The 13573-nt window shown below is 37.8% G+C and overlaps 1 protein-coding gene across 6 annotated transcripts in view; it reads right to left on the reverse strand.

The window, feature by feature from the left end:
* The window catches only part of LOC6034937 (cadherin-87A), a 370702-nt gene that overhangs the window by 21004 nt on the left and 336125 nt on the right, over positions 1-13573 (reverse strand). For all 6 annotated transcript variants that reach the window (XM_038266992.1, XM_038266991.1, XM_038266993.1 and 3 more), the window contains one exon: positions 1342-1886. In XM_038266992.1, the coding sequence (XP_038122920.1) occupies positions 1342-1886 (545 nt within the window). The remainder of the gene's footprint in view (positions 1-1341; positions 1887-13573) is intronic.

Consider the following 13573-nt stretch of genomic DNA (forward strand, 5'->3'; position numbering starts at 1 on the left):
CCTTTCAAACGAGAACAAACCATCGAAGATCTGGCTACTCTATCTCAGGTTATGACAACTTAAGTGATAATTATGTCCTTTTTGAAACCTGGATCTCATTTATCTGAACGAAAACTATGCCCGAGTCCATCATTCGACCTTTCGTTGGATAGGTTATTGAAAACTATCTAAACTCAAGGCGGTTTCAAAATCATCCAAACAAGAAAAAATGTTCATTGAACCTTTAACAAAACTTCAGAAATATTTTTTTTGCAATTCCGTCGTGAAACTACTTACTTTTCCTGACATTCTTGAACGACGAAATAGCCTACTTTTCTGTACCAAAAATAACAGAATCGAATAGCAACACTTTTCAAAATAAATGCTGAAAAGTTCTACTTTTCAGCACTCAAATGGGTGCTGAAAAGTTGAACTTTTCAGCACATGTTTTGAAAAGTAACACTTTTCAACATTTTTTTTGATTTAAACGATTTATTGACAAAATACATGAAAATTTGACATAAAATTTCACTCAGTGTGTGTTTTTTTGGAATTGCAAAAAATGTTGTATGGAACTCGTTGCAAAACTTGATTTTTTCAGCACACTTCGTATTTATCCAACTCGGTGAACCTCGTTGGATAAATGTACGACTCGTGCTGAAAAAATCCTCTTTTTGCAATTTGTTGCATAAACTACTATTACATTATCAAGCAGGTCCTTCTAATACCAAAATACGAAGAGTGCTGAAAAAATCAAGTTTTGCAACGAGTTCCATACAACATTTTTTGCAATTCCAAAAAACACACACTGAGTGAAATTTTATGTCAAATTTCGTTTAAATAAAAAAATGTTGAAAAGTGTTACTTTTCGAAACAAGTGCTGAAAAGTTCAACTTTTCAGCACCCATTTGAGTGCTGAAAAGTAGAACTTTTCAGCATTTATTTTGAAAAGTGTTGCTATTCGATTCTGTTATTTTTGGTACAGAAAAGTAGGCTATTTCGTCGTTCAAGAATGACAGGAAAAGTAAGTAGTTTCAGGACGGAATTGCTAAAAATGCATTTCAATTTTAGACGGTCAGAACGTTGTTGCCCGTTACAAACAAAAATAACAAAGCTACGTCCTAACAATCCCAGAGAATTTGGAGGAATAATTTTGATGTTTATTTTTCTGGTTAATTTTTATTTTTGTTAGAGTAAGTATATTAAGTATATTTTTTTACAAAATACCAATAATACGATCATTGAATGCGAATGTTAACTATTGCAGTTTTTTTGATAAAGAAAGTTTTATTTTCATTTCATTCAAAGATGGACCACACTACCCCGCACAAGCCACCGTAGGGTGTTCGCTAAACAAATTACCTGCAAGATTGCTGCCGGTGGATTGAGTGCCGCATTTTCCGCCACCGTGGCGTGATAAATCTTCTGCGAGAAAATCGGTGCGTTGTCGTTCTCGTCCAGCACCCGGATCGTGACCGGGGCCGTCGTTGAGCGGCGAATCCGTTCCGGGGCTCGGTCGGCAGCGATGGCCGTTAGTCCAATTTCGGGCTCCTGCTCGCGGTCCAGCGCCGAACTGTTCCGGACGGTAATGACGCCCGTGTCCGGATCGATGGCAAAACTGCCGCTGTGGTCACCGACTACGGTGTACGTGACCTGGCCAAACAGACCGGCGTCGGCATCACGTGCCGTCACCGCTCCCACCACCGTTCCGGACGGGGCGTTCTCCAGGACGGTCATTTCGTACTGCGGCTCTTCGAAGGCCGGATCGTTGTCGTTGGCGTTCAGGACCTCTACGATGATCTCGGCCGTGGAAGACAGCTGCGGGATGCCGGTATCCACGACGGTCACGTTGAAACGCACCTCCGTGACCTGTTCGTAGTCGATGCGGGCCTTGCTGCGGACGACGCCTGAAAAATAGAAGGCACGATTTTTTCTTTTTTTTTAAGGTGGTTACAAATATCTTTCATAAATTATGTATTTTTCCTTCATTCTACAAAATTTTCCCTGAAAATCAGAACAGATAAAAAAAGTACTGTCTTTGCACTGTTGATTGCACTTTTCCGTGCACATGTTGAAACTATAGCTTGTTATTTCACTATTTATATTTTCAATTGCAAATATATGAGAATTTCCCCTGTTATACGATTCCACGATACTCACCGATAAAACTAATTTTCAAACAAGTCAACTTTGAATTTAATCATTTCTCAATGCCAAAGCCTAATAATCATCTCATTATTGCTTGAAATGTTTACCTCGTACCATATTTAAACCATCACCCAGTTTACGAGGCACTTTGCCATCAACAAAGTTCAGCTCCTGGAATAGGTTGATATGCAGTGCTAGTGACATCCAGTGTCACCAGAGTCAGCAACCTTCCCATTGTGAACTCCACGCCACCACACCGGACCTTGTCACGGTGCCCTGGAAAAGCTCTACAAAACGATTTCAAATGTAATTTTCACCGGAGGAGCTTGTCAGCATGGATTTTGTGCGTTTTGCAGCGTTATGTGTTACACTTTTGCCGGTTCAGGTCCTGCTCCGTCATCAGACACGGGTTCGTGGCCATGGTGACCGTCCCCAACCTGGTGGCGCCGACCGCGTCGCGGATGCAATTAAATAGATTAATTCCAGCCCCGATTATAGGTGGTACGCGGCACACGAAAATCGATTTTACGACCAACGAAAACCGCGTCCTCGTGCCAAAGGACTCAGGAGTTCATGTGTCCATGGTAGGATAGGATGCTCTGGTTTGGTCAGGTGAAAAGTTTGCCTGGTTCGGCAAGGGCACTTATTATCGGTAGGCATCATATGGAAACGTGCAATGAGCGCTGATTTGCTCGATTTTGGGTGGCGAAAATGAGTTTGTCATTGGAAGCGATTGACAAATGATATAAAATTAAATTGAGCGTCTATCTAATATCGTTATGTAATTAGAAGTTGAACCAAATAAATTGTACTGTTGGTTTCAATTGGTTTTGATACTGTATTTATTTGGAATGCCAAATTAAACATCATTCAATTGAAGTCTTATATTTTGCCTTCCTCACTGAGGTAAGGCTATAATCCTGCTCTAAAAATGAACTTCGTATAAAACGTCGTAGACCCACCTTCATGTATACATATCGACTCAGAATCGAAAACTGAACAAATGTCTGTGTGTATGTGTGTGTGTATGTATGTATGTGACCAACAAACTAGCTCATGTTTCTCGGCACTGGCTGAACCGATTTGACCCGAACTTGTTGCATTCGACTTGGTTTAGGGTCCCATAGATCGAGTTTTATACAGATTGAAGTTTCGATAAGTAGTTCAAAAGTTATGTATAAAAATGTGTTTTCACATATATTTGGATCTCACTTAACTGTATGTAAACTATGTCCGGGTCCATCATCCGATCCATCGTTGGTTAGGTTATCAAAAGACCTTTCCAACAAGCCCAAAACATTGAAGATCTGGCAACCCTGTCTCGAGATATGGCCACTTAAGTGATATTGATATACTTTTTTGAAGCAGGATCTCACTTAAATGTATGTAAACTATGTTCGGGTCCACCATCCGACCCATTGTTGGTTAGATTATCAAAAGACCTTTCTAACGAGCCCAAAACATTGAAAATCTGGCAACCCTGTCTCGAGATATGGCCTCTTAAGTGATATTGATGTACTTTTTTGAAGCCGGATCTCACTTAAATGTATGTTAACTATGTCCGGATCCACTATCCGACCTATTGTTGGTTAGGTTATTAAAAGACCTTTCCAACGAGTCCAAAACATTGAAGATCTGGCAACCCTGTCTCGAGATATGGCCACTTAAGTGATATTGATGTATTTTTTTGAAGCCGGATCTCACTTAAATGTATGTAAACTATGTCCGGCTCCACTATCCGACCTGACGTTGGTTAGGTTGTCAAAAGACCTTTCCAACGAGTGCAAAACATTGAAGATCTGGCAACCCTGTCTCGAGATATGGCCTCTTAAGTGATATTGATATACTTTTTTGAAGCCGGATCTCACTTAAATGTATGTAAACTATGTCCGGCTCCACTATCCGACCCGACGTTGGTTAGGTTGTCAAAAGACCTTTCCAACGAGTCCAAAACATTGAAGATCTGGCAACCCTGTCTCGAGATATGGCCTCTTAAGTGATATTGATGTACTTTTTTGAAGCCGGATCTCACTTAAATGTATGTTAACTATGTCCGGGTCCATCATCCGACCCAACGTTGGTTAGGTTATCAAAAAACCTTTCCAACGAGCCCAAAACATTGAAGATCTGGCAACCCGGTCTCGAGATATGGCCACTTAACTGCCCATATTTGAAAATTCGGCTATTATGCCAAATCAAGTATTCCGAGAAAAACGCGTTTTAGTGTTTGTCACCAAATCTCCGTCAAGGCAATTTCCCATAAGAATGGCATATTAGCCGTTTGGTTTTTCGCATCGGCAGCGAAATCTAAACACTATTTTAGTGAAATTCAAGTTACAGAAGATGCGTTGGAACATCATCTACACAGAAAAAAAATCATGGTAATATTACATCTGGGGAGGGGTACATCTTTTATGTAAGAAAAAAAGTGTTATTTTACCTCTGAAAATGTGTAATTTTACCACTTTTCTGGTGTAATGTCACTATTTCAATCTAAATTGAGGTAAAATTACATCATAAAAGAGGTAATATTCAACCTTAAAAAATTACAGCTTCCAAATTTACATTATTTTTTTCTGTGTACCACCTGGTGCTTATATCTCATTTTCGCCAAAAGTGGATATAAGCCGTTTTTTCAATGGTGGGCAGTTAAGTGATATCGATGTACTTTTTGGAAGCCGAATCTAAAAAATAGATGAATCTTGTGTACAGCCATTGTTGTGAGGAAGGCTCCAACCACATAGGTGGATTAAGTTAGTTTTTCCTTTACATTTGTGAAGGGGGACATATCAAAAAATAAAATCACACAACAAAATTCCTGCGCAAGCTCAACTCGAGGGAAAGCATGAAGTTTAGGGTCCCTAGAAACACAAAAATCAAACCATCCACATTAACGACCCCCACGTCTTTTGTGATCTCTATTGCAAGTTTCTGCTCGAACTTTGGAGTCCGTAGGCTGATTTTATTCAGATGGGAAACTTTCAATCTTTTTATTTTCATTAGAATTTTGTGACTACCAACTGCGAGAAAGAACAACTTCAAGGAAAGAATAAACTTTTTTCTACCGCAACGAAAGTTCTTACAGAATTCTTCTTCATCTGAACTGCATATCTGATCACGGCAAATTTCTATGTTCCTATTCATTTCTTATTCTTAAACTCGAATTATGTTGTGTCAATATTAAAAATCCATCTTTTCTTGGAAATCCCGTGAAATTCATGGATTTGCTGATCAATGCATAAAACTAACAAAATTAACAAAAATACTATCCATACAGGTTAAAAATCATTGTATTTACTTTTTAAGAACTCTTAAATCGGACACTAATGGTTAAAAGTAACATTAAAAAGAATTCTTTCAACTAAAATTTGAAATTACCAATACAAAAAAAGGAAATGATTGAAAAAAACATATTTTAATTTGAAATTACCAAATGATCCCAAAATGAGAAAAAAAAAAATGCAGTTAGGTTAGTGGTAGGTGCAGGGGGGCAGAATGGCCCATGGGGCAGAATGGGCCACCCTTGGTTTTGGGCTTGGATTTAGACCAACTGTAAGGCAAGCGTCTTATAGACGTCATATAACATCATCACACCGAAAACGACGTTTGAATTCATTGTATTTTTCGAATTTTTAGCAAAAATTTAAATTGATTGACACAACCACGCAAATGTTGTTTATTTCGAGGATCTGAAATAAGCTTTCTCGAAAGTTAGATTGTTTGAAAAAGTTTGTTCAATGTTTATAATGTTACCATGAGCTATTACGAAGGTAATCAAACAACAACGGAACCTTCATTTACACACAAGATCCTCTGTAATTATTAAGTCAAATGTAATTACAAAAGCCGACTCGGTCCTAACCAGGTTCCAGTACCGAAAAGGACCTATTAAAAATAATTTTATGAAGAAAAAAAAACGGAACCTTAAAATCATTTAGAGGCTTGGTGGTGGAAGTGTTAAATTAAAATCCACTTGGGGGCAGAATGGACCACCCCTTTCCTGCCTTATAAAAACAATCAAAAGTTATGAAATTTTGGTTAAATGGATTATGTCGCTCCTGGTAGGTTCACAAATCACGTTTGTGTGTGTGTGGTCCAAACCAATACCCGCTAACCGGTAGCGAAATTATGGGAAAGTATAATTTGTATCAGAATGTTTACATGCCGAATGCTGATACAGCTTATCTCAGTCCCGGGTATTAGGTCGACGTCGTCGTGCTATCTTGTCGCACCCGCCATTTTGACGTTCCGAGAAAAACGCGTTTTAATGTTTGACCTTGAATTTTCAAAAACGAGAGCACGCAATGTAAACAATAACAAACACGTTTTGTTTGGCTCACCATTCTGTGCATTGTCCCAAAGTTTGGTTGAAGTTGGTTACTGGAGTCCCGAGTTATAATTACAAATGTTTACGGTAGTCTAGCTTGTACTTGCGACAAACGCATCCTGACTTTCCTGGCCTGAAATCCCTTTGGCCTTTTGTCGCACTTACATCAATTTTCATGGAGTGACAAGATAGCACGACAAGATTGAAACTACTTTCCTATGTAAAGTGACAAAAATGCACGGAGTTTTTTCGATTTTTGTTGAATATCTCAGGATTGAAATCGAATTTTGGGGATCTGTGACGGTCAAAAGGTGAGGCATTGTGAGCTGCACAAAATGGCGTTCTTAACTCAATTTGGCCCAAAATGCACGTACGACAAGTTAGCACGATGGCGACGAGGTGGTGATAGCCCTCGCGCTGCTTCCAACGACCCATTTCAGAATGGCTGAGCTCCTTGCGGTCCAATTCCGAGGTCGCTGGGCATTGTTCGGCCCCGCCTAAACATAGAAGCAAGCATCTGAAGGAAACTCGATCCATATTTAGACTTCCAATCCCCTCAGGCAAATCAGGGATCAGCGCGTATTTAATAATATAAGAAGAAGAGATAACATGTTTCATCACTACGGATCAATTCACTGCTAGAGTGTAAACCTTCTGATGGCCGACTGCTTAGCGTCCCAGACCATCACCAATCCAAAGGTGTGAGTTCGAATCCCACCTGATTCATTTTAGTTTTTATTCATATTCAAATTCCTGATTCCATAATGATTAGTGCGCTGACCACGGGGACGCGTTGTCTTGTTTTTGCATGCTCATTTTCATTTCTTTTGTGTCGCTGTTTATGTGCTTGGGTGCGTGGTCATTATAATTAAATAATGGCATCATTAGTGCGCTGACCACGGGAACGCGTTGTCTTGTTTTTGCATGCTCATTTTCATTTCTTTTGTGTCGCTGTTTGTGTGCTTGGGTGCGTGGTTATTAGAATTAAATAATGGGGGGGGGGTCATTGTGGTAATGAATATTGTTGCGTGTCTGTCGAAGTCGTGATTATTCAGGTTAATTTTTTTTTGTGTGTGCTTTTGTGTCGCTGTTCGTATGGGGTGAGGGATTGTGGTAATTTTACTGTCTGCGTGTAAATTTATCAACTCACTATATGATTTATATAATTGTTTATATTATTCCTCATCCTTTTCCTTTCCTGTAACATACCATCTCCTCATACCATATATGATCAAATTGTTTAATTTAACGATACTTTCTAGAACAGCATGGGAACCATCTGGAGTATTTATATTTTAAATTACTGCAATTTTTTTACAGCTTCCTGGAATCATCTTGATTTTATTTATTATATTTACTATATGTATTATATTTGTTTCATTTATTATTTTTACAAAACTACATGCTTATTATATAATACACTAAAGACTCACATTTACAAGTACAAACTTCCAAATCATTTAATACGCATTCAACCATTTTCATCGGCCCGATGAAATTCCTTTAACCCCCATTCCAAACCTCCCAAAAATATTCCGTTCACTTTTAAAAGTTGCATGGGTTCCCTGCACTTTTGCCACTAGTGAACAACAAAAACATCTCCTCCCAAATCCCCACGGGACTGTATGGGCGTAGCCTTGGAGCACAGTGTGGAAATTTACGTTCTTAGATATTTTTGGATGTACCGGGCAGCAATCAAATTGTCTAAGAATATTGAATTGACCATTGTGGCACCTCCTACAGCGTGGTGCAGACCCGTTATGCTATGCTGCTATGCTATGCTATTCAAATTCCTGATTCCATAATTCAAAGGTACCGACCGGAATTTGATCCCTAAACCTTCTGCTTGGGAGACAGAAGCCGTAACCATTAAGCCACGGAGCCGGTTGAATGGGACGTGGTTCTCTGTATGGCTTTTTGCGAGATGAGAGCAGAGGACAACAATCATCTCAACTTTTCCACTTTACCCGGGCTAACGACCGGCAGTTCCAGTTCACGATGATTTCCCTTCATATGTTAAAAACCACTTATGATTTTGGCACATATTCCGTTTGTCAACGTTTCCTGTCATTACTGGCGGGAAAAATCTACGTGGAATCAGCTGTGCAGACCTCATGTGTGACAGAAATGCAGGTTGAGCGACTCCCACGTGCTGGTAGGTTCACAAATCACGTTTAATGCAATATTAGTTTAGTTTTTAAATGATTTGATAATTATTTGTAAAAATAGTGTCTTATTTCAACATATTGAAACTATTTTCAAAAATGTTTGTTTTGGTAAATGACTATTTTTATAAAAGTGGTCTAACTACATGAAAAAAAGGTCCCTTAAGTCATTTATTATCTCCTTTCGACGTTTTATTAGACAAAATGGCTTGTTTTCTAAGGTGGCCCATTCTGCCCCGCACCCAGGAAAAGTAGCTGAAAAAAACTTTTTTTTTAAAGTGGCTCAAAAAAAATTTTAAGCTAAAAATTTTCATCAGCCAACTTTTTTGGTGCCTTCGGTATGCCCAAAGAAGCCATTTTGCATCATTAGTTTGTCAATATAATTTTCCACACAAATTTGGCAGATGTCCATACAAAAATGGTGTATGAAAATTCAAAAATCTGTATGTTTTGAAAGATTTTTTTGATCGATTTTGTGTCTTCGGCAAAGTTGTAAGTATGGATATGGACTACACTGGAAAAAATAATACAAGGTAAAAAAAAAAATTTGGTAATTTTTTTATTTAACTTTTTATCACTAAAACTTGATTTACAAAAAACACTATTTTAATTTTTTTTAATTTTTTTATATGTTTTAGAGGACATAAAATGCAAACTTTTCAGAAATTTCCAGGTTGTGCAAAAAATCATTGACCGAGTTATGAATTTTTCAATCAAAACTGATTTTTTAAAAAAATCGAAATTTTGGTCGTAAAAATTTTTCAACTTCATTTTTCGATGTAAAATTAAATTTGCAATCAAAAAATACTTCAGTGAAATTTTGATAAAGTGCGCCGTTTTCAAGTTATAGCCATATTTAAGTGACTTTTTTGAAAATAGTCGCAGTTTTTCATTTTTTTAAATTAGTGCACATGTTTCCCCAGTTTTGAAAAAAATATTTTTGAAAAGCTGAGAAAATTCTCTATATTTTGCTTCTACCGACTTTGTTAATACGACCTTTAGTTGCTAAGTCTCACCCAAACAACCCACCATTTTCTATCGTCAATATCTCAGCAACTAATGGTCCGATTTTCAATGTTAATATATGAAACATTTGTGAAATTTTCCGATATTTTTAAAATTTTAAAATCAAGACTAACATTTCAAAAAGACAAAACATTCAATAGTATGCCCGTTTGATATGGTAGTCTTGATTTAAAATTTTTGAAAACATTTTTTTCGAAAAGATCGGAAAATTTCACGAATGTTTCATATTTTAACATTGTAAATCGGACCATTAGTTGCTGATATATCGACATTAGAAAATGGTGGGTTGTTTGGGTGAGACTTGAAAACATCAATTTTCCTGTTTTTAAACCTTTGCATGGCAATTTCTCAGCAACTAAGGGTCGTATCAACAAAGTCCGAAAAAGCAAAATAAAGAAAATTTTCTCAGCTATTCAAAAATATTTTTTTCAAAAGTGGGCAAACATGTGCACTTATTTAAAAAAATGAAAAACTGCGACTATTTTCAAAATAGTCACTTAAATATGGCTATAACTTGAAAACGGTGCACTTTATCAAAATTTCACTACAGTACTTTTTGATTGCAAATTTGATTTTACATCGAAAAATGAAGTTGAAAAATTTTTACGACCAAAATTTCAATTTTTTGAAAAAATCAGTATTGATTAAAAAATTCATAACTCGGTCAATGATTTTTTGCACAACCTGGAAATTTCTGTAAATGGCATTTTATGTCCTCTAAAACACATCAAAAAATAGAAAAAATTAAAAATAGTGTTTTTTTGTAAATTAAGTTTTAGTGTTAAAAAATTAAATAAAAAATCACCAGTTTTTTTTACCGTGTATTTTTTTTCCAATATAGTCCGTATCCATACCTACAACTTTGCCGAAGACACCAAATCGATCATAAAATTCCTTCAAAAGATACAGATTTTTGAATTTTCATACATCATTTTTGTATGGACAGCTGCCAAATTTGTATGGAAAATTATATGGACAAACTAATGATGCAAAATGGCTTCTTTGGGCATACCGAAGGCACCAAAAAAGTTTCAGTCGGATTAAAAAATACAAAAAAAAAATCGAATGACCGAAATCCTAGAGAACTGCTCTGTTTTTCTATGATTTTTGGCGCATTTTACTTAGGCGGGCCATTCTGCACCCCCTGCCCCTAATTTTACTACTCCCCCTCCCAAAATAACATGATTGCTAAAAATCTGAGTTGTAACTGAAAAAAAAACTGGTGGAATCGATTGTAAACATTGTATTTTGATTATTTTAACGTTTTAAATTAAATTTGACACTTTCAACCATTTTCCAAATTTTGAGTTTTGGAATAATTGATTGATATGTTGCCTTTTTTCACATAAGCATGTAACGGTTTTTTTTTCATTTTCAGGAACTAATGGATTTTTTTTTTCAAAGTACTTTGAAATGTTTTGTGAAACTAGGGATACAATAAATTGAACCACAAGAGTGGTCATTAGGATGTAACAAAAATGACTTTTTGGCGGGCATTCAGGGGTTTGTTTCGGTGGGCACACTGAGCCCAAATACCAAATATGAGTTTGTTTGGACGGAACAGGAGCTGTCACTTTGCAGTTGAATTTTAAATAGGATTGAACCCGTGAAAAGATTTTTTTCAAAAATGTCAATTTCGAGGCACTTTGCCCACTGTAGCGTTTCACCACTTACGTGTAGGCCAGATCCTTGCGCATCTTTTAGTATACCTCTATAACATTGAAGTTTGGAGCATCCTAAAGCACGATACAGCCCAGTCACGAAATATTCTAGCAGAGCTGGTTCTGCCAGAATCCTGCTAGAACGGTTGAACATTTTTGCTAGAATGCTGTAAGAATATCCAGCTCTGTGAGCACTCTCCTAGAATCCTGCTAGAACGTCGTGACTGGGAGACCTTCAAAATTTGGCATTTTTTTTTTTTTTTGTAAAAATCGGACTCAGTAAAATCAAATGGCGTCTTGAGCATTGCGAGGTGCGACGCATATCCTTTTTGTCGCATATCTTTCATTTTCTTTGATATCTTTTATTTTATTGTATTATCTATTATTTGGACTAAAATGTCCATTTTAAAATTAAGACGGCATATTCCTTTAACAGTCGGGTTCCTTAGAACCCGGACTCGGAGTTGTTTTATTATTATTTGCCGGATCAGGGTCAGAGTCACTCCTAACTCCGCAGCCCTAAACAAGGCACCAATCGAGGAATGGAAATTCACAGCAAAAAATCCGATGGTAAAATCGCATGCAAAAGCATTGTGCTCTAACGTGGTTAAAACTGCTGTCCCAATTCGCCCCATGTGTCCCAATTCGCTCCATGTGTCCCAATTCGCCCCAGTTGGGGAACTACATCGGTCTTGATTCAGCCAATTTATCGAGATGGTTGGGGCGCGGACTTAGTAATCTGAATAGGACTCTCACCAGATTGATGTTATTTTTGAGGCGTGCAAAACAAATATTTTTTTCATCCGTACATGCTTTTTGTGTACCGTAAACTGGGGTGACTTTGATAGCCCGGGGTGACTTTGATAGGTTTTTAAAATGCCTGTTAAATTAATATCTAAACATTTTTGAGAATTTTGAATATGTAAGCATTATGGGATAGCTTATTATCGAACATATATGCAAAAATGTGACTGTTGGATTGGATGTATCAAAATAAGTGGCCAAATCAAATTTCTATCAATGTCACCCCGGGCTATCAAAGTCACCCCAGTTTACGGTACATGTTTTCTCATACAATTTTACATGCTTTTGCTCACAAACGTGATGTTCATGCTTTTGCATGCGATTTTACACAGATTTTTTTCTGTGTTGATAAACGCTCAAAACTGGCTAAAATCACCTTAATTTTTATCTCCGAATTCTAGAGTGATTGCTGTGAAATCTTATTCATAGCAAATGTGCCAACTTTTTTTTTGTTAAATATCAAACATCAACAGCTCAAAACCACAAATCAGAACTCCACTAGAAGTAGACACATTAAACATTCCAGCATAGAATCGCACAAAAAAAAAGTTGGCCCAGTGCTAAACCGCCAATATCTGTCAATTCCATTTCCCGGCCACAAAAATGATGGTGGCGCCAGCTGGTGCTAAAGTGAACTTTTCGCCCTTTTGTCTAACTCTCTAACACTCGATAATTAGAGAACATGTCGCAAATATGACACCACTCCCCCGACCCGCCCGTCCCCTCACTTTATGAGTGTTTGCTGCGGCGGCACCATTTTGTATTATTATCACCGCCACTCGCCGGTGGTGGCCACATTTAGCCCGGCCGGAGGAGGTGGGGGCCATTATTGTGGAACAATTATTGTTTTAATATTGCAGCTCTCGCGCCAGCTGTTTGGGGGACTTTTGTGGACCCTGGGGCTTCACGCTGGTAGATCAACCCACTACCCTCCTACCGGATTCGGGGTGATAATTTGCTAAAATTGTTTCGATTTCAGTTTGTGTGACTGTGTGCGTGTTTGGATTGGTGTGCTTTTGGAGGCATCATTGTGTATTCAACCGCGTTGACAGGTTGGCTCGTACGCAGTCAGAAGCTGATGATCCCCGTGGTGACCGCAGAGGGGCTTAGCGGTGGCTCCGGTGAAATATGCATTCAGCAGTCACCAGTGCTGGTCAGCAGTGCGTGAAGCTGGTCAAAATTTTATTATAAGTGCCGAACGGACATTTAGGGTGACGCAAACGGTGATAGGTTATGGCTGAGCTGAAGAGGAGGACCATTAGAAATGAAAATGGTCCAACAGAGTGGGTTATGTTTGGTATTTTGGTTTTGAAAAAAATATATTATTTTGCATTGGTAGCCAAAACTAAAAAAATGTTTAGTCGAACTCATATTCCAGAAGCTGCATTAGAACATCATCAACATCCCGGTGATCCTAACTCGGGTAAGTAACTCGATTTTGAAAAAAATACATAGATGATTTT

Source organism: Culex quinquefasciatus, chromosome 1 (assembly GCF_015732765.1).
Source record: "Culex quinquefasciatus strain JHB chromosome 1, VPISU_Cqui_1.0_pri_paternal, whole genome shotgun sequence".
In the NCBI taxonomy this organism is placed as follows: domain Eukaryota; kingdom Metazoa; phylum Arthropoda; class Insecta; order Diptera; family Culicidae; genus Culex; species Culex quinquefasciatus.